Genomic DNA, 22,234 nt, shown 5'->3' on the forward strand with positions numbered 1-22,234 from the left:
AAATTCATTCAAACTAACTTTAAAACTTGCTTTTAAAATTATTTTGTCATGGCGTAGGGAATAGTGGCGAAACTTGATCCTCTGGGACAAATGAGGACAGCGTGAGTTAAAAAGATTACTGTGATGTTCTAGATCGTTTTGTGTAATTGACTCAAACTCTCTGTAGAATATGGATATTTTTTAATAATTGGGTTAAGTTTCACACGTTTTGCTGAAAAGCTACGCAAAAAAACAATTAAAATTCATGAAAATAATATTATTAATTATCTATGAATTGATTGATGCACCTAATCATTTTACTATTTTTACAATCAATTGTTTAAAAAATGTCTTTTGGCACCAAAATTATTTTTTTTCTACAAACATAATGTCCCAAATCCGATTTTTTAAACAATGCAATAACATCATAAGTGAACATTTCTGAAAAAAAAACATCGAAAAGTTCAGATAATTTACTAAAATATTATCTCATAAACATATAAGTTTGGACCTCTGGTTGCTAAGGATAAGAGAAAAACAAACAGGATAATTAAAGTTTTCAATGTTTCACCCAAGTCTCAGAGCCCCATTTTAAAATTCCAATATGTCAGCAACTTGTGATCTAGCTTTCAATGCTAAAAAATGAAAAAAAAAAAAAACTTTTGATAAAATACTTTTATCACCCAAACATAGTTTAATTTTTAATGCAAAAAGTTAATAGTTTTGTGAAAAAGTGCCGTTCTACACAAAATTGTCATAAGTAAATTTTGGGCGATTTTGACTAATGATCATTTTTAATTTTAGATTTACGTATTTTTTCGAAAATCTCATAAAATCTATTAATTTGTTTGGAAACTCATTAAAAACGACGCATAATTGCTCCAGTATTCTCTTTACGGAATCATTAGTTTTACAAAGCATTGTTTACTTGTTTACTTGTTGTCTGGTTCGATCAGGGACACAGTAAAAAAAAATCATGGTAATATTACATCTGGGAAGAGGCCGTACATCTTTAATGTCAGAAATGTGTAATATCTAAAAATGTGTAATTTTACAACTTTTCTGGTGCAATGTCACTTTTTCAGTCTAAATTGAGGTAAAATTTCATTATAAAAGAGGTAATATTCAACATTCCAAAATTAAACCATCAAAATTTACAATATTTTTACAGTGGACATATAGGGCAAATAGGAACTCCAGTCGAAACATTTCATAGCATTTTTTTAGTTGCACTTTTTTGAACATGGAACAAGATGATCAGAAATCACTCACAAAACAATAAAAAAAAAAAAAATTTGTTGATTTTTATGTGCACATTCACAAACACTGAAAATGTACAGTTAGTTCTAAGAACCCAGAGGAAATCCAGATCGAGTTTTTTTTATCTGTTTGTCTTTGAAGCGTACACAGAAAATATGATGGTAAAATTCATCAGGAAATGGTGACAAATGTGGTGTCAAAAAACATGTGTTGATTAATTATTCATCAGTTTCTGGTAAATTTTTATCAGGTTCACATTTTTAAACATTTTTTTAAAGTAATATTACTCAAAAAGAGATAATATTCAACCAACCAAAATTTCAACCTTCCAAAATATTTTTTTTCTGTCTTTAATTTCGAATTCAACATTAGTTTAGGCTAAATTAACCAAAAAAAATATCCCCTACAAAAAGTAAATCTACAGTTGTCAGTACTTTTCAAAATGACCAATCTATGTTTTTTGCCTTCGAGCCATAAATAATTTGCATAAATAATCACTTTTAGGAACGCTCTGAACTAGTGATTTATGTAAAATCACACCATTTTACGGCAAAAAATTTTTTCGAGATGAGCAAACATATTTACTCTTGATCGTGACTACGCGCAAAAATAGCTTATTTTCTGCGATATCCATAACCAGCACAACCCAGGTCTATCCAGTACCTCCGCCGAATCAGTAATTACATGGTACTTAAACACTCTAAAGTATCAAACATGAAAACACTATGATTTTGCAGGATTGTGATGTACTTCTTAGAGAACAGAGCAGAACAGAGCATTAAACGTAGGAAGCAAAGGTACGGTCAGGCATCCGCAAAAAAAAAGGGGTTCAAACCAGTCCGGACTCGGCGATGACATGTGTATTATTAAGGGGAGCCTCCACCGAAGCCCACATACTCTGGTCGGCCTATCGATCGAGTAGGGTTGATAAGTTGAAGACCTCTACCGCAAACCACAAGTACTGCTGACAATACGGGGGTTGTCGCTCTGGAAGCTGTGCGGTGTACCTTTTGTGTACAAGTGGGACAGAATGAAAACATCGTTGGCTCTCGTTCTTGTTCTCTATTGGATAAATTTACGGTGGTGGCTCGAACGTAAGTGCAGAAATTTGCGAAGGCGCTTAGGCCGTTAAAGTTTATGTTGCCCCCCCTTCAAAATTGGTCTGAAAAATCAGGGGGCAAAAAACATATTTTTCCAAAAAACTTCAAAATTTCTATGAAAATAGAAGTCTAATTAACAAAAAAACAATCTTAAATGCATTTTTCTGCATTGATAATCATATTTAGCATGTTTGCGCTTGTTTAAAAATGTTTTGATTTTTTTTTATTAAATTCCAAAAAATATATTTTTCGCAAAAAATAAAATTTTCGTCAATACTTAGATATTTTGGAAACTAATGATGGCAAAACAACTGGACAGGTGTATAATGCAAACACTTTTTTAATTAAAATGTTAAAACCATGGCTCGTAATTTCAATTTTTGCTTTTTTTTTTTTTTGCCCCCCCCCCCCCCCCTTTCCACTTTGGTCAGAGGCGAGAGACATAAACTTCAAAAAATATTTGCAACGGCCTTATTAATGTAAATAAATTTGCAAAAAAAAAAGTTAAGAAGAATCAAATTCTACATCTGAAGTTACTTCCTGTTGGGATGTCAATATTTGCAATAATTAGTGTTTTTTGCTTTACCTTTCATTCTATTTATGGCAAATTATCAAACATCCGAATGTATGTGAAAGCTAATTTTCAAGATAACTTTTGAACTACTCATCGGAACTCCAAACAATTCAATAGCGACGTATGGGACCCTTAAACCGAGTCGATTGCATTGGGTGAGTTTTCAAAAAGCCGTAAGAGCCACTGTGACCTCCGACACTAATATTCGTTTTTCTTCAAATTGTAATAAAATTTTATTTATTTTTAGTTTGGGGGACTTGAAAGACGTGGAGATGAACAATCTTAAGTATTTTTGAAATAGGTTTTTCGTAAGTAGGTCGAATACCGAGGCAAGAAGACTTTATTTACCATTGGCTCTTACGTCTTTTTAAAAACTAATCCGAGAAAAGTTAATTTTTTAGGCAATCTACGCCTTCTACGACTAATTTTATCAATGGCATCAGAGCAAACCTCAAAAAATCAGTTAAAATCAGGGATACCATATTAGAGAAAAAAAAATATTAAAAACATGCTTTTTTGTTTTCGAAAAAAATAGTTTTAGACGTATTGTACAACAATTACAGCCATTGGTGCCAATATGTAAAACCAACAGAAACCCAAAATATGACCAATAATCGATAATTCGTTGCTTTCACCAATTCTAAGGGCAGATTCAGATTCATCGGGCAAAATTATATGGAGAATCATGTAGCTGGAAAATTTTAGAATTTTGTAAGGGCGGTCCCATACACTTTTCTCTTAAAAATTAGAAAATTTCAAATGAAAATATTTTCAGTTTGAAGAAAAACTTCAACGTTTGTAGTATCCAAGAATTCTTTGTTCATGTGCAACCGAATGCATACAATTTAGCTTGTGTTTTTTTTAGATATTTATGTTTTAAAATTGCACGTTTCTTACTTTAAATTAGCTGTAACTATTTACCCTTAAAACAAAAATATTTTTTTTTCAAACCACGATCAAATGCGGTAAGATCACCAAGATGCTCTATTCTCCCATCAACCGGCGGTCCCACCTGGATATCAACTCTAAGCTGCTGCTCTACAAGACGGTGTTCAAGCCGGCGATGACGTACGGTTACCCGGCGTGGTACGACTGTGCCGCTTCCCACCGGAAGAAACTTCAAGTCAAGCAGAACCGGCTGTTGAAGATGATGCTAAATCTAGATCCTTTTTACCCGACTGACGACGTCCACAGGATGGCTAAGAAGGAGTTGATCAACGATTGGCTCCAGCGAGTGCTACCGAAGTTCTGGATGGGGTGTGCCACCTCAGTCAACCCCCTGCTGCAGCGGTTGTCCCCTTGAGCTGTGATATTAGAATAAGTAACGCCTCCTTTCCTCTAACTATCCCATATCTATTAGCTATTTCGAAGGTTATTTTTGCATTTTTTTCCTTCTCTGTCCAATTCGTTCTCCTTAGTAAGAGTAAACTCTTTCCCCATTAAGAACAAATCAGCTGTTGAAAGGTAACCCTGAATTGCTATGTTAAAAACTAACTTAATCCACCTACGTGGTTGATGCCTTCCTCACTTTTTACCAACAATGGGTAATATGAGTGGTTTGGACACATATTTCAGCTATTTTTTTTAGATCCAGAAAAATACGTACACACATATAACTTAAGTAATCATAACTCGAGACAAGGTTGCCAGATCAACAATGTTGTGAGCTCGTTAGAAAGGTTTTTCGATTACCTAACCAACGATGGGTCGGATGGTGGATCCGGACATAGTTTACATACGTTTAAGTGGGATCCGGCTTCAAAAAAGTGCATCAATATCACTTAGGTGGACATATCTCGAGACAGAGTTGCCAGATCTTCCATGTTTTGGACTCGTTTGAAAGGTTTTTTGATAACCTAACCAACGATGGGTCGGATGGTGGATCCGGACATAGTTTACATACATTTAAGTGAGATCCGGCTTCCAAAAAGTACATAAATATTACTTAAGTGGCCATATCTCGAGACAGGGTTGCCAGATCTTCAATGTTTTGGACTCGTTGGAAAGGTTTTTTGATAACCTAACCAACGATGGGTCGGATGGTGGATCCGGACATAGTTTACATACATTTAAGTGAGATCCGGCTTCCAAAAAGTACATAAATATTACTTAAGTGGCCATATCTCGAGACAGGGTTGCCAGATCTTCAATGTTTTGGACTCGTTGGAAAGGTTTTTTGATAACCTAACCAACGATGGGTCGGATGGTGGATCCGGACATAGTTTACATACATTTAAGTGAGATCCGGCTTCCAAAAAGTACATAAATATTACTTAAGTGGCCATATCTCGAGACAGGGTTGCCAGATCTTCAATGTTTTGGACTCGTTGGAAAGGTTTTTTGATAACCTAACCAACGATGGGTCGGATGGTGGATCCGGACATAGTTTACATACATTTAAGTAAGATCCGGCTTCCAAAAACTACATAAATATTACTTAAGTGGCTATATCTCGAGACAGGGTTGCCAGATCTTCAATGTTTTGAACTCGTTGGAAAGGTCTTTTGATTACCTAACCAACGATGGGTTGGATGATGGATCCGGACATAGTTTTCATGCATATAAGTGAGATCCGGATAAATGTGAAAACACATTTTTATATATAACTTTTGAACTATGGGACCCTAAACCAATTCGAATGCAACCGGTTTGATCAAAATCGGTCCAGCCAGTGCTGAGAAAACTTGGCAAGAATTTTAAACACATACATACATACACACATACACACACACACATACACACACAGACATTTGTTCAGTTTTCGATTCTGAGTCGATAGGTATACATGAATATAGGTCTACGAGCTGTTTTTCAAAAGTTCAATTTTCGAGCAGGATTATAGCCTTACCTCAGTGAGGAAGGCAAAAACGGACTTTTGAGGGTTTGCTATGATGATATTGATAAAATTAGTCTGGGAAGGTGAGTCGTGATCGTGAACCACCCTTATTTTTAACCAAGCCAAAAGTTGCTCCTATCCATTTGCAACAACTCTTCTGAAAACACCAAAGCTTCCAAAACTTCAATTTTTTTTTTGCGGGAAATCTAATTTCCACTTAATTTTGCGATCTTGTGCTTTGTCAGCACTAATATGTTACATGTTTGCATGTACGACCGAGCCACGTAGCCCTGTGGTAACGCTTCCGCCTCGTAAGCGGTAGATCGGGGTTCAAATCCCGGCTCGGACCAACACAACTGGTGATCTTTTCCCTTCTGGATTCGATTGCTTAGTAAAGGGAAGGTAGTGTATCGTCACAAGCTGGACCTTATAATGACACCTTAGGGAAGGCGACCTATGGAATGTTAACATTCACCTTAACATGTTAACATTAAGTTAAGATTTAGCCACTGAATCCGCTTTGTAAATGCGGCCCCGATACTCTTCATGGGTCATGGGAAAAATTTACTTACTTTGCTTGTTTGCTTAGTGGCCAATCTACAATCCCTTAACTTGAGAATAGTTAAGTTGGTTCGAATTGATTGCGGTTATCTAAAATCAACTAAAAAAACTTGTTGGCCTATTATATGTTGCTATGCAGATGTTTGATTACCTTTGATAAGGAAACGTCAACTTACCGAACCATACGTCAACCGAACCGCATATGGTCGTCTTGTCCCACTTTCCCCTAACTTATTTGCTTACTTCACCACATTAGAAGATCAGATTCCTTTCCATGGGTTCAAATTCCTACGCTACGTACAATGTTCTAGGTAAAGTTAAGTGGTAACTTCGGTCCAAATTTGGTCAAGCTACTTAGAGTGATCATAAGGTTTGCCAGTGTTGCCAGATCTTTAACATCTTTTTCTCTTCAAGTTAGGTCGAATGTTTTAAAAGATTTTATGTTTCCTAAAAGCAACTGTTCTTTAAAGCTCCAAATCGACATTCCCAAGGATCCTTCAGTACATTGACCACCTGGTATGGCATGGTCCCTCAGCATCACCGCATCAAACCGCACCATCATCTCCGTCCGAAGCGAGCTGTGAGCATTTAAAGTTCTGCTGCTGATCATATGAACCGCCAATTACGCTGGCTTCGCCGGGATCTTCTTCGGATGCTTTCGGGGGTTCGATTTCAGGCAGTTCTTGGTTATTGATTTGTGGTCTATGTAATTGGAGCAATTAGTGCATTACGTGTGCTCAGTTGTGCCGACTTTTGAGAAGGGGATTCCAATTGTTCTAATATAAATATCGACGGATGAGTTCCGAGCTGTATCAAAGTGTCTTTGCAGTAGTTCCAAGCAACAGCAACAGCAGCAGTTTCAATTGTTCCGGATTATCCCGTCAAAGAAAAACCTCGCAACTTCAAAATGTTCAAGCTGGTGTGTATTCCTGGAGTGTTCTTGTGTGATTCAGTTCCGATCTCTGGGCGCAAAGTGATAACTTACTGCTAGGATAGTGCAATAAATGTCCCATTTGGTGTACATTTCACGCCGTCAAGTGATAATTAACGAGTTGAGGTGTCGCGGCGGGACCTTGCTTGCTCCATCAGACTCAGTCGTCGTCGTCGTTGACGTATCAGGCCAGCCTCCGCGGAGTTCAAGTCAACGCGTCGTCGTCGTCTAGGCGAGGACCAGACGAACGAAACGATATTACGACTATTTTGTGTTTTAGTTGGAAGTGCTTTTCAAGTACACAGGTGGAAGTGAACTCGTTGGGGTCGCGGCAAACACTGGTTCTTGCTGGAAGATTCTGTTTGCTACGGCGAACAAGCTTTTCAAAAAATCACTTCAAAGTTCGTCAACCAGTGTAACTTATGTTTCGAATGTCCAAGCTAGAGGGAGTTGGGGCGGCATGGCTATAATTTATGCAGTTGACGAGTTGCAGTTTGGTGACTGGGTTAATTAGTGAAAACGCAGTGCTGCTGCTGCTGGTGCATAATTTACGGGACGTGGTGGCACTCTAAGTCACCATGGCGATGGGATGTCACGATTGGCAGCTTGATTTCGATTTGAATTTGGCTGGAAATTTGCGTGCGATTGTGCGACTCTATCCCGGTGGGAATTGGGTGAAATTCGGAATAATTTCATGCTGAGCGTTTAAGTTCTCGGTGTATCAATTCGTTCCTGGAATTTCGATACAATTGTGATGACTACATGAAATGAATCGTTGCTCATGTCAAGGTCAGAGTTTATAACATAAATCTTGTTTACTTTAACTTTAAATAACATTTCTAATGGTTTGTTTAATTGTATTCTACAAACTTAATTTAGTTTGAATTTTATGTTAATGCATTTTTGATGAGTAACCATTTGGCGTAAATTTTCCATATTTTTCTATCAATCGTTTTACATTTTACTCAAAATTTCCAGTGCGTCCTTTGAAGTGGAGTGCTTTGGTTAATAAGCAAGTTTTTTAACCTGTTAATGCCCTTATGTTTCTGTAAATTTGATTTTTTTCGTTTGGGGAGGCTCTTTGAGTAAGCCAAATGCTACAGAAAACCTTTATTTCTTTTTTGTGTATTTTCTAGGATTTTTGTTGTTGGCCGTTGCAAATATTTTCCAAAGTTTATGTCTCCCCCCACCTGGCTCAAAATTGGCTCAAAAAATCAAGAAGCAAAACAATACAACTTAAAAATTTCAATGGAATCAGACGTGCAATAAACTGAAAACAATTTAAAATACATTTCCATGCGTTGATAATCACTTTGATCATGATTGAAACAGTTAAAAATTAATTTAAAGTTTTGTAAAATTTCAATGCACAGGTCCGTATAAAAATCGCAAAAAAAATATTTCGGCTCGTTTTGGATTTTTCGAAGTCTAATGATTGTAAAACAACTGTACTGATGAATAATGCATTTTACAACACTTTTTTCATAGAATAATTTATACGATGGCAAGTAATCTATACTTTTATTTTTTTTAACATTATTTGTCAAAAGTCGATATCTTTAAATTTAGCAATTCAAACAAATTTGATTTCATGTATTAAGAGAAATTTAAGGTAGAAATCAAATTAATCTTAATCAAATTTATTTAAGATTGAAAAAACTTCTACATAAGATGTTGATTTTTTTTTGATACAGTGCATGACGTTTATAATTGCATTTTTGATCAAATAGGCTAATTTTAGGTGATTTGATTTTTTTTAAGTTTACTTATAAAAACTTATGATGTCCCAAATTTATTTATATTTTGATTTTTTTAAAGCAACATAACTGTCATAATGTTTAATGTATTTCGAGATACTTTTTGTTTCAACACTGTGAAAATTAGACGTGTTATTCGAAATTTGTTTTTTTAGCCTTCTCCTCTCTACTTTGGCCAGAGCAAGGGGACAGAAACTTTGAATCAAATTTGGACCAGCTTAACTTGATATTGTTATCTTTTCGGTAAAATTTCTACAATAGAAAACCATAAGAAAAATCAGTGTTGGTAAAACTGTATGTTTTCTGATGTCACTTTTCTCACAGAGTTGATCCAAATAATAAATATTTCAATCTTTGTAAAAAATCTGGTCATTTTTGAATATTTAAGTTTTTTGCTTACCCTGCCATTTTAAAACATTAAGAGCTTATAAATAAATTGATTATTTCGTTGAAAACTTGTGAAATCAAGTGTATAAATTGTTTAATGTAGGTAATCCTAGTTATTTAGAAATCTATTCATAATAGCATGATGCATGCTTGTATGTACTTTTTGATACTTTTTGTTACACAATTTTTTTTGGCGTAAAATTTAATGCTCAGTTTTACTGTTTTAAAGCTTGCAAAATTAAAATATTAAACATATTGTTCAACTGAGCCCAATTTTAGTACAATTCTAATATTTTAACTCTTTACTTATCCTTATTCATTTATCATTTATTTTGAATATAATTTATAGAGTCCAGAAGCGATCAACAGAAGTTTCGATTATCTGAAGGATTCGAAGAAACATCCGATAACCGAAATATGAAAAAATCGTTTTTTTAAATAAAATTTTAGTTCAGTGACCCCGTATAAGTCAAATTTAAATGGTTGATTTTCTGAAACAAAACAAAATGCAAGTTCACTTTTCCCATCACAGCATTTTCCAGATCATATTTGAGCTCAACGACTTAAAAATGGACAATTTTTTTTAATCAAGTCTGATCTGCATTTTTTTGCACAAACGTTTAATTTAAATGTGTAATTGCATATCATATTTTAAAGTAACAAAATAAAAAAAAAACTTGATGGATTAGTATGTTCAAATTATGGTTGACAGTTAATTATTAAAGTAAAAGAATTATAGTCACTGAAAAATATCTACACCTGCTTTGAAAAGCAAAATTATATTTTTCAAGTTTAAAAATGCAATGTTTGACAAATTATTTCGTACCATTACAGATTGTCCTTGCCTGCCTGGTGGCCGTCGCCGTTGCCGCTCCGGCACCCGCACCCGGACTGGTCGTTGCGTCCCCGATCGTCGTAAGCCACTCGTGAGTGCCCTATCCCTCATCCCAATCGCGAACCTGAGGTTCAAAATCTCACTTTTTTCTTCTTCTTCTCCTCCTACCAGCCATGCCCACGTGGTGCACACCCCGATCATCAAGTACAAGGCCGTTCCGATCATCAAGACCGTCCCGGTGTACAAGCACATCCCGGTGGTGCACTCGGTTCCCGTGATCAAGACCGTCGTGGCCAGCCCGGTCCTGTACCATTCTCACCACCACCATCACTAAACTATCCAGCTTTTGTGGATAATTTAGGGCGCTGGGAGTAATTTATTGATGTACCTTGAGTGAAAACTAACTTTTGTTTATTAAATTGTGTATTAAAATCTTGATTTTTAAACTCGAAACTACTGGTTTGATTTATTCTTATCGTGTACTCTGTTAGTTCAAATTTAAAGTGTCCTCCAACCTCTTGGTTGAAGACGTCGCAGTCATTTTCAATCTCTTTGATTTTAACTTAAAAATCCGAGAAAAAAGTCTTCACATCCTTCCCAAAGCACAGCTTCTTTGCATTTAATCGCATCGAGAGTCAACCCAATAAACCGTTTATAGTCGTGGTGTGATACTGTGCAACGCTTTTATCGCCGGCTGTGCAGAGCTTTTATGGAGCTTCTCAGCACTAGAATTGAATCTATCAAAGGCTACATAGTTGCCGGTTTAAGACCCCGAGTGTGGGGGGGGGGGGGATCCGCTTCATCGCGCGGAAGAACATAAACCCTCGAAGCGATTTACTAATCATCCTGCTGCTCGCAAGTGCTAACTCATGGGATCATCACGAAGTTGGTTCCATGGTTTGATTCAGCCTGACTTCCTCATTGAGCGAGATTCTAGACACTTATGAAATTGAAAACTAGCAACACTGATTACGAGCGTGACGTTTATCAAAGCTATGATTGTCAACCTTAGCTTGCTGACCTTGAAGTGTCAATCACTTCGAGCCCATCAACCAAAAGGTTAGCTGGCCGACCATCAAATTGTTTGATTCAGTGTTGCCAGTTGAGCTCGTACTCAACCAGAAAATCAATCTATGATTTCAACCTCGTCGCAAAAGGAACCGTCCATGTCTAGATGATGTCTGCGCCGTTTCCTCAATCAAATTTGGCACCCATCGTGCCGGGAAGCTGCGGATACGAATTGAAGAGATATGCAAAACAAAACAAAACAAAAAAACCAGCGAAAAAAAAACATCCACCCAAACAAAACACCAATCAAAGTCTCAACGCACGGTTCTCCGCTATTAAGTATAGACCCCCTCAATAATGGTGCAATTTGCTATGGAGGGGTTCCTCCACCACCATGACCCTACCAAACCGTGCAGACTTGTGGATTGAAACATCAAAGCGAGTTAGAGGCAGCTGGTTTTTTGTTGTTGTTCGTTTAGCGTTATGTTTATCGCCTCTGGTTGGATTATGGACCCGCAGTCGCCTCTTTGAACTGAGATGATGATGACCGTAACCTGGCGCGGGGAGTCAAGGATGAACTGCGTTGGTCTCTGGTTTGAGAGGATGGATGATGGCTTCCGTTTTGCAATGTGGTAGTATCGTGTCGTAGAACATTTCACAACTTGAAGATCTGAACATGATTATGGTATCGATATTTGATTTTGCAAAATACTTGGAGACCTCAAGAGACTTGATGTCTTCAAAAGATTTTAATTCATACAAAGACTCGAAGTGCTCCAAAGACTTGACAATCCCATAGAATTCATTCCAAGAATTAAAGTCCTCCAAAGATTAGGTCATCAAAAGACTCGAGGGGTCCAATAACTTTAAGTCCTCCAAAGACTTGAAGCCCTCCAAAGACTAGAAGTACTCCAAAAACTTGAAGTCCTCCAAAGACTTGAAGTTATCAAAAGAATTGAAGTCCTCCAAAGACTTGAAGTCATCAAAAGACTTGAAGGGGTCCAAAAACTTGAAGTCCTCCAAAGACTTGAAGTCCTCCAAAGACTTGAAGTCCTCCAAAGACGTGAAGTCCTCAAAAGACTTCGAGTCCTCCAAAGACTTGCAGTCATCCAAAGACTCGAAGTGATCCAAAATCTTGAAGTCATCAAAAGACTTAAAGTCATCCAAAGAATTTGAGTCCTCCCAAAACTGGAAGTCTTTCAACGATTCGAAGTTCTCTAAAGACCTGAAGTCCTTCAAAGACTTGAAATCCTCCAAAGATCCTAAGTTTTCTACAGACAGACCTTCTTCAAAGACTTGAAAATCCTATAGAATTGAGGTCCTCTGAAGACTTGAATCCTCCAAAGACTTGAAGTCATCCAAAGACTCATAGTCCTCCAAAGATTTAAATTCCTCCAAAGACTTGAAGTTTTCCAAAGGACCGGCGGTTGATTCAACTCTTCATTCAAAGACTAGAAGTCTTGCAAAGACTCGAAGTGCTCTAAAGTCTTGGAGCTTTTAGAGATCCGAAGTTCTCAAAAACCTTATTTTTCAAAACTTGAAGTCATCAAAGAATTGAAGCCTACCAAAGATCCAAAGTTCTCTAAAGATCTGAAGTCCTCCAAAGGGACTTCAACTCCAAAGATCTTGAGTTCTCTAAAGATCTGACTTTCTTCAAAGACTTGAAGTCATCCATAGACTTGAAAATCCTTTATAATTTAAAGATTTGAAATTCTCCAAAGACTTTAAGTCATCCAAAGACTTGAAGTCAGCCGAAGACTTGAAGTCATCCAAAGACTTGAAGTCATCCAAAGACTTGAAGTCATCCAAAGACTTGAAATCATCCAAACACTTGAAGTCATCCAAAGACTTGAAGTCCTCCAAATACTTGAAGTCCTCCAAAGACTCGATGTGGCCCAAAGACCTTTGGTCATCCAAAGACTTGAAGTCATCCAAAGACTTGAAGTCATCCAAAGACTTGAAGTCATCCAAAAACTTGAAGTCCCCCAAAGATCTTAAGTCCTCTAAAGATCTAACTTTCTTCAATGACTTGGAGTCATCCAAAGACTTGAAAATCCTATAGAATTGAAGTCCTCTGAAGACTCAAAGTCCTCCAAAGATTTGAAGTTCTCCAAAAAAATTAAGTCTTCGAAAGACTTGAAGTCCGTCAAAGACTTGAAGTCTACCAATGACTTAAAGTCCTCCAAAGACTTAAAGTCCTCCAAAGACTTAAAGTCCTCCAAAGACTTAAAGTCCTCCAAAGACTTGAAGTCATCCTAGGACTTGAAAATCCTATAGAACTCCTCTGAAGACTTGAAGTCTTCCAAAGACTTGAAGTTTTCCAAAGACTTAAATCCATCCAAAGAAACCTGAAGTCATCCAAAGACTTGAAATCGTCAAAAAACTTGAAGTCCTCTAAATACTTGAGGTTCAACAAAGAATTGAAGTCCTCCAAGGATTTGATTCCAGAAGATCCGTATTTCATGAAATTTACATATCTTGAAGTAAAACTTTATCTTCGCAGTCTTCAAAACTCAAAATCGATGTCAAATCTCTAATTTACCAGATATAAAAATCTGCGGGTCTTGAAGCATGCAGATCATTTACAACTAGTACTAGAAGACTTCAGACCATGAAGTCTTACTAGATCGTATGAAGATGCTGCCAGTTCCCAGCCACCATAATTTTAATGGTACGATTGACTTTTTCCTCCCTGCGAAGGTCGACTCTAAACCTTGAACTCCACTGTCTCCAGGTAAACCAACCATCCAACCAAAGGCAAAAGGGTATAAATCTGCCCGATCAAATTATTATGCAACAAATACATCACCTGAGACGCACGAGATCACCCTGCGGGCTGCACACCCTGACTCACGGCTCAAATGTCGTCGTCGGTCTCCTCCTCCTCCTTCTCTCGTCGAGGAAACGTGATCTCCAGCATGCTTGAAGTGCCCGGCGCACCAAAGTACGATGCAAAACACCTTGGACGCAATGCGTCCCAAGACCTGTTTATGTGCGATCGCTCATCACCGATACTTTAATTGGGAGCATCGCGTCTGGAGATGTCTGTACGGCAACAGCTGAAGTGAGTTTCGTTTCTTGCTTTCTGAACATCCCTAGATCGTGCCGCTCAAACATCATTGTGGGAGAGCATCGGCCAATCGATACTCGGGCCGCAAATCCCATATCTCATTAATTTAATGACACAATTAATCAGCGCAGCGCAGCGGCGGCGGCTTCCAACGATCTCAACGACGTCAACATCACCATACGCGCGCGCGGAGAGAGGATCGCATTACGTGCATCGCAGAGTGGTGATCTTGAAAACGAAGCCTAACTGGACCTTGAGTAGACCCCTCGGTTGAGATCCAAACTTGTTGTCGAGATCGCTGTACCTGTACCTGTACGATCTTCTGCCTCAAGTGTTGAGTTCTCTAGTGTGCTGATCCACGTATGGCCGGACCGGGGCGCGATCTTCCCCTTCCGCACTGGCCATATCGAGGGTTTGAGGGACTCGGTGGTGATGCGACTTGTGCATTCATGCTGTAAATTGGGGTTGGTCATGTGGGTTTCGCGAAGCTTCTCGAATGCGACCTGACCTGCGTTACACCGGCATAGGTATAGGCATACTGCGACAGGTTCGACTGATGTGTTGTTGCCGTAGGGTTGGATCGCGTTGATCCTTTGATGGAACTTGTACACGGTGATTACTGATGTTGCTTAACGTGTTTCCTAACAAGCGTCAAATTTGATTAGTCGAGTCGATTAAGTGTTGACTCATCGATTACACAGGGTATTGAGCTGAATCGCACTGGAACATTTCAACTGAAATCGTGTGTGTTTACATTAACAGTCTTTAACTGGTCATAGAATAATTCAAGACAGCTTCAAGACTTCAAGATCTGATAACATAAATATCTAAATACTTCAAGACATGAAGTCTTTAGAATTCGAAGACATCAAGATTTTGAAGCCTCACATTTTGGAGACTTCATGATCTGAAGACAACACAGTTTGAAATGGCAAGTACTGAAGACTTAACAATCTGCAGACTTCAAGACCATAAGAATTAAAGGTCTGTAGGATTTAAGATCTGGAAACTTCTAGATTTTGGCTTCAAGGTTTCAAGTTCTGGAGACTTCAAGACATTAAGATTTAATGGTTAGAAGTTTTTAACATTTGAAAGCTTCATAAAATTGAGATCTTCAGATCTTTCAGTCTTAAAACCTGGAAGTATTCAGGTCTTGAAGTCCACAGATTTTTAAATCTTCAAATTGTAAAGCCTTCAGATATTGAAGTTTTGAGATAAATTACTGTGTTGCATATCTTGATGTCTATAGGTACCGTAAACCGGGGTGACTTTGATAGGATTTCAATTTGTTTTTAGAATATTTTCCAACAGGTAAGGTTTTTCTCAAGATTATTATTTTTAAAACATGTACTGGGGTAGGCCACACAAAGTCCATGCACTATTTCGGAAAAAAAGTTTTTTCAATAATGTTTAGAAAAATAGTTACGTAAAAAATTCTTAGTTTTAATTCCGGGGTGACTTTGATAGTCATAGTTTTTCTTGTTAAAATCATACTTCAGAAGTTCAAACTTTATTTGTACTCTAAATGTACCATCATTAAAGTAGCTGATACAGTTTTTAGGAAAAAAAATCAATGTTTATATTTAGTTAACTAAGTTTATAAGCTTTTTAGCAAAATACATATAAATTTTAGGTAAAATTGTTAAAAAGTCGGAATTTTGCCTGAAATTTGTTAAAACTAGTTTTGTTTATAAAATTATCGATTTATATTGCAGTATAAACTGAATTCGAAGCATTTTACATTTTACATGAAATTTGTTCAACTGAAATTGCCTATAATTTTGGAGATTTTTTTTAAATTGTGTTTCAAAAACACATATTATTTATTATTTACAAACTTTTTTAACCTTCTCCTAGTGGAAAATTGTCCAAAGAATCCGAAAATGCATTCCGTTTTCCGATTAAAAATCATGTTCATTGAGAAAATCATGACGCTTTGAGAAGTTGAAAATAATGACTTTCATCAACATTTTCTTAACTATAGTTAACTAACTTTTTAAACTTGTCAAAATTTTATTAAAAGTTTTTCTTGAGGTACTTTGAACACTTCTCTACCACGGTCAGTATTATTCTAAACAATTCCATACGTATTTTAATTGTACTCTTTATTTTGCGGAAAAATCGCAAACCTATCAAAGTCACCCCGGCTATCAAAGTCACCCCGTTTTACGGTATTTAAGTCTTCAGATCAAGAATTCTTGAGACTATGAATCCTTCAGTTCTTGATTTATCCAGTTTTAGAAGGCCTCAGAACTTGAAGTCTTTAAATCTTGCAAGATCTGAAAATTTCAAGAACTTTAATGCTTGACCGTTTTTGATTTTATAGTTTAACGGGTCTTTTAAGTATAAACCTTTGAGTTTCAAGTAATATAGTTTTATGATTTTTATTGTCATGGGATCTTCAAGTTTCGGATTTTAGAAGTTTTACGATGTTTATACAAAGGTCAAACGTTTTTCATGCTATTGGATCTTCATAACTTAGATATCCACAGCTCTGTTGTCATACAACTGGATTTTCTAGTGTCCAAACTTCATGTCCTTATGCCTATTGGTGTCAAGTTCAGTAAATCTAAAAAAAGCTGGCATTTCAACGATTTCATAAATCACTTGCGGTTAAACTAGCCTGCTCAATCAGCTGTGATTAAAATGAAATAAAAAAAATAGTTCAACTGTCGGTGGTTCGCCTAACAAGATCAACTTACCAATTAGTCCGAACCACTTAGCAAAGACCAGTCTAGTGAGATTAAACTTCGAACCCGCAAATTTCAAGTCCACCGCCATCGATGACCGCGCGCGCTGTGTCTTGGTCAGTCCGACCTTGGGGCGAAATGTTGTTTACGTCTCGGAGCTAAAGCGTTGTAGGGGCAGGGCAAAAAAAGAACCCCGACGAGCTCGGTCAATTTGTTTCCACGGCAATAAAATGAGCGCGCGGTGTCGCACTTCCCCGTGACTGATTCCGCCGAACTGATTTCGTTAAAGGTACAAACAAGATTTTCGTCGTTACGCACTGCGCGGTGTCGGTTGGCATCCAGCCGACAAGTTGAGGCAATCAAAGAAACGCCTGGTTGATTAATTTGGTCCAAGCGCTAGCCAGAGGCGTAGCAGGTAATAACAATGGATTTTTCTGAAGTTTTTTTTTTCATTTAAGGCTGGTACAAATATTTTTAAAACTTTTTGTCTTCCCTTCCCCCCTTTTGAATCGGCCCGGAAAATCAGGGGGAATTTTTCTCAAAAAAATTCAAAATTTCAATGGAAATTCAAGTGCAATCAGCTGAAATAGGGCGTTAAATTTTCCCGGGTTTTTAATTTCCCGGGAAACGGGAAAAATATTTTTTTAAATCCCGGGAATCCCCGGAATTCAAATTAAATAAGTCTTTTATAAAACATATTTTTTATTTTTTTTATATGTCATGACTAGAAAAGCATAAAAATGTCTCAAATAACATTTAAACAAATGTCTAAAATAACATTTAGACAAATGTCTAAAATAACAAATAAAAAGAAAACAAATAAAATTATACCAGTTAAACTTTAGATAAGTTAAGACATTCATGTTTTATATAAAAAATATTCTACAAATTATCTTAAGGTCATTACCACCAACTAGGAAAAATCTGGACTACAGTCTTAATAGGTACACGGAATTTTAGAGCAATTAATTTGGAGATCGATATACTGATTGTTTATGCAAAAAATGACTAAAACAGATGTCTTAATTCGATACATTCGTCTTTATTTGCCAAAAATGTTTCATGAAAAATAATTTAAAATGATATTATTTTTAAAATTTAAAATCATAAATATACACATTTCCTTTATAAGTCAAATTAAGGGTTTACATACATGTAGGAAATCACAAAATTTTATATTACAGAATATTTTTTAAATCCATTCAAAAGATGATTATTAATCACTCCTGAAAGTTTCATGAAGACATTTCATGATTAAACTGAGTAAGAGACGATTTAAGCTCAACATTTTGCCATGTGCAAAGCGGGCTGTCAAACTTTGTTGGCGTTTTTTCTCTATACCCCGAGTTGATTTACGGGTGCCATGAAAATACAAAAATCAAAAACTAACGGTTTTATATATGAAAAACACCAAAATATTGTTATCTTTTTTTTTAAATAAACTTTCAGAAAATCAGGCTTTGTCATGCACACGGAATCGGTTTAACGAGTCTTCACTATTATATAATTATAAATTTTGAGCCGATTTGGTCGAGACAATGTTGAGATATCGTGGCACCAGTTTTTTGAAACTGCTTACTTGAAATAGCTTTATCTCGGCAATGAAATATCTTCAAATTTCTTTCAAATTTGGCAACCAAATATCTTCAAATTTGTTTTGTTAGTAGGTGAAATTGTATATTTTAATGCCATGAAAAAAGAATTAAAAAAAAGTTGAGGTGTGTGCTCATACTAACCTCTCACTTTTTTGCCGATATACATGTATGTAACCCCTTTATGCTGATACCTAGTTTGAATAGGTCATATAAACATATGAAAAAAAAAAGCTTATGGGACCTTTTCAAAACCCTGGATATATGCCTAATATTTTATTTTTTTATCGTTGTTCATCTATTTGCGGGAATTCCTGGGATGGATGGATGGGTTTATTCAAAAATCTTTTGATATAAAAAAAAATCGATTTACAGTACCGCAAAAAGTTTTTTTTGTCGTTATAATTTTTGTTTTCCTCAAATCTTACCATTTTTGAAAACTAATGATTGCAAAACAACTAAACTAGTGTAAAATGCATTTAAAAACATTTATTTTATTCAAATGTTGAGATTATGGCTTGTTATTTCATTTTTTTCATTTTTTTTGTACACCCATCAATCACAAGAAGGTGAGATAGCCGAGAGGGTTGGTGCGCGGACTCAGTAAGCTGGATATGACTCTCACTAGAATGATGATATTTTTGGGGTGTGCAAACCCATTTTTTTCTTCCGTTCATGCTTTTTGTGTACACGTTTTCTCATACAATATTTCCGTACACAGTTCAATAGGGCGAATCTGCGTTTGTAAACAAGCAGTCTATCCCTTTTGCTCAAGTTACAGTTCACGTAAAGTAAGAAAGGGATAGACTGTTTGTTTACAATCGCAGATTCGCCCTATTGAACTGTTACTACGGATTTCATGCTTTTGCTCGCAAAGGTGATGTGCATGCTTTTGCATGCGAGGTTACACAGATTTTTTTTTACTGTGCGTGTTTTTCGACTTTTTTTGTATTTAATTCAAATTTATCATTTTGCAAAAAACCAACCTATCAACCTATCAATTGCACACTTGATAAAGTGAATATCAGTATTTACATGTTATTATTTTCCACTGCCTTCCCAATCTGGAATTGTCTAAATTCAAGTCTCGGCATAGTAGTTGCTACACCCAAAGGAACAATATATATCCTAATCTGCATTATTTGATTTGCTGCAGATAATGTTACATATTATAACATTTTTTGCAGCAAGTCTGTAGATCATTTTTGCCCGTGTGTAAACATGTCAGCAATCTGCAGTTCTCACCAACACATATAATGCTGGCGCGTCCCCGAGCAACACTCCAGAGAGAAGAATATGTTGGTGCTCTGTCCCTCGCTATTTTCCAAAAATCGTCAAATTATTGCAAGATTCAACTACGCCCATGACGACCGTTGTTGTGGTATCCAGTGGCGACAACGATTCTCTTTTTTGCTCACCACTTAAGATGCTTCTAAGTAGCCTCGTTCAAGTTTAAGTCCAAGCTCGGGGCCGATGGCCGTGGCCAGGTCAGCACACAGGTTGCTGGCTGCATTTTTTTTGCGATCTTCACCTTCGCTTGAACTGCTTCTTGATGGCTGTTCAATCTTAAAAAAATGCTCCTGGAATTGCGTGTGCTGTTGTGATACGAATCGGAACGACAGGTCATCTGACCAACGGTCTGGCGATTAAGGTCGTCCGATAGTGATGGTTCGGTTGGTGAAGATGCTGGACTAGAGTTATTGCATCGTTTTTAACAATGAAAAAGATGTTGGATTTAGATTATTCGTCTTAAAAAAAAATCTTGACATTACTGACAACAAATTAAACGTTGCAACTTTGTATAACCTCAATAATTTGCACAGTCTCTTCGACATCATGTGACACATTCCACAGCAGAAGTGACCTGAATTCTCTTGTGCAACCATCAGCAAAACCCAGAGGCGTTATTGATGGTCACTGCATCTTGATCGATGTGACATTTGCGTGCGAGTAGGTCGTTTGGATTCCAGTGCCAAAGTTATGACACGATGCAATGACTTCTTTTTCGTTGTTTTTTCTTCTTACTTATGGCATGATTTAATTTGTAGAAGGTTGAGGTGATTTCAACGAAAAGGTGACAATTTCTAACCAGCCCAGAGTATTACAGAGTATTTTCAAACAAGTCTAGTCCATTCCAAGTCCAAGTCCAAGTCCAAGTCCAAGTCCAAGTCCAAGTCCAAGTCCAAGTCCAAGTCCAAGTCCAAGTCCAAGTCCAAGTCCAAGTCCAAGTCCAAGTCCAAGTCCAAGTCCAAGTCCAAGTCCAAGTCCAAGTCCAAGTCCAAGTCCAAGTCCAAGTCCAAGTCCAAGTCCAAGTCCAAGTCCAAGTCCAAGTCCAAGTCCAAGTCCAAGTCCAAGTCCAAGTCCAAGTCCAAGTCCAAGTCCAAGTCCAAGTCCAAGTCCAAGTCCAAGTCCAAGTCCAAGTCCAAGTCCAAGTCCAAGTCCAAGTCCAAGTCCAAGTCCAAGTCCAAGTCCAAGTCCAAGTCCAAGTCCAAGTCCAAGTCCAAGTCCACGTCGATATATTAAAATGGCAAACCACTTTTTTTTTCTCCAAAACCCCATTAAAACATCATTCTCTGACACTTTCCCGCTTCATTTTAGAATACCACGAATTTCTAGTGAAATTAGATTGAAGATAAAACTATCCCAAACAACATCCATCGGCATTCCATTGCAAGTTCATAACCGCACTCGTTGATGCTCTCTGCGCAATCAAATTCAACTTTCCATCTGACGGCAATTAAAAGTTTCTCTCCCGGAAAACTGCGCACAATATCTTTATCGCGAGTGTGCGTCACTTTTCCCCACAAGATGAACAGAAAATGCAATTTCTCAACTTGTTTGTTCCATCACGAAAAAAAAAAACTTGCGGAAATTGCAATATTCTAACAAAACAAACATCGGCACACGGCAATCAAACCGACGAGTGGTGCTTCCACTTAATCTGTTCGATGTTTTTGCGTTGTTTCCACGATGCTTTACGAGCAAACCATGCAGCACGATTGCAAAACTTTTCCAATACTCTTCAACCGTGTCCGTTGACAGGGCCAGCGCGATAATCGACAGGTTTGTTGTGGGGATGAAATAACCGCCTCTTCCTTTTATTTTGAATGTTTCCCACGAAATTCCAGCTCTACCGAGTTCCGACTTGTCCAAAAAACGATTCAAGCTCAGTCCAAAAGATGCATAAAGGAAGGTGCGAGGATTGATATTATCTTACTGTTGACGGTACTATGAATACTTTAGGAAATCCGTAACTGGAGAAAGAAAATTATGATCGATTTGATAGGTCGATGTTTTAGGTTATGTCATAAAAAATAAGAGAACAGAAAAATAAATATATTAAAGTGTTATCCAATAACACCTAATTTGTTAAGTGACGATAAATATATTGCAAACCCAGGCCCGTAGCCAGGTGGGTGGGCTTCGAGCTGAATTACCCCCCCCCCCCCAACTTTTGGAAGACATATGAGAGAGAGGGAAGAAGAAAAAAGAAGAAAAAAATCTTCTACCAGCTTCCCCCCCCCCTGTGTGTGTGTGTGTGTGTGTGTGTGTGTGTGTGTGTGTGTGTGTGTGTGTGTGTGTGTGGTTCAATCCAATACCCGCTGGCCGACAGCGAAATTATGGGAAAGTATAATTTGTATCAGTCTTGTCTGA

General features: G+C 37.2%; 2 protein-coding genes across 3 annotated transcripts in view; one reads left to right on the forward strand and one right to left on the reverse strand.

Annotated features, from left to right (window-relative positions):
* LOC120417916 (neuropeptide SIFamide receptor-like) overlaps positions 1 to 22,234 on the reverse strand; it is a 248,126-nt gene that overhangs the window by 63,231 nt on the left and 162,661 nt on the right. The window lies entirely within an intron of this gene.
* On the forward strand, positions 7,106 to 10,667 carry LOC120417909 (neuropeptide-like 3). The gene is made up of 3 exons (XM_039580140.2): positions 7,106 to 7,229; positions 10,220 to 10,311; positions 10,392 to 10,667. Exons 1-3 carry the CDS (start codon positions 7,218 to 7,220, stop codon positions 10,552 to 10,554), a joined length of 267 nt encoding a protein of 88 aa, XP_039436074.1. The 5' UTR covers positions 7,106 to 7,217; the 3' UTR covers positions 10,555 to 10,667.

The sequence above is a fragment of the Culex pipiens genome, chromosome 3, assembly GCF_016801865.2.
Source record: "Culex pipiens pallens isolate TS chromosome 3, TS_CPP_V2, whole genome shotgun sequence".
Lineage (NCBI taxonomy): Eukaryota > Metazoa > Arthropoda > Insecta > Diptera > Culicidae > Culex > Culex pipiens.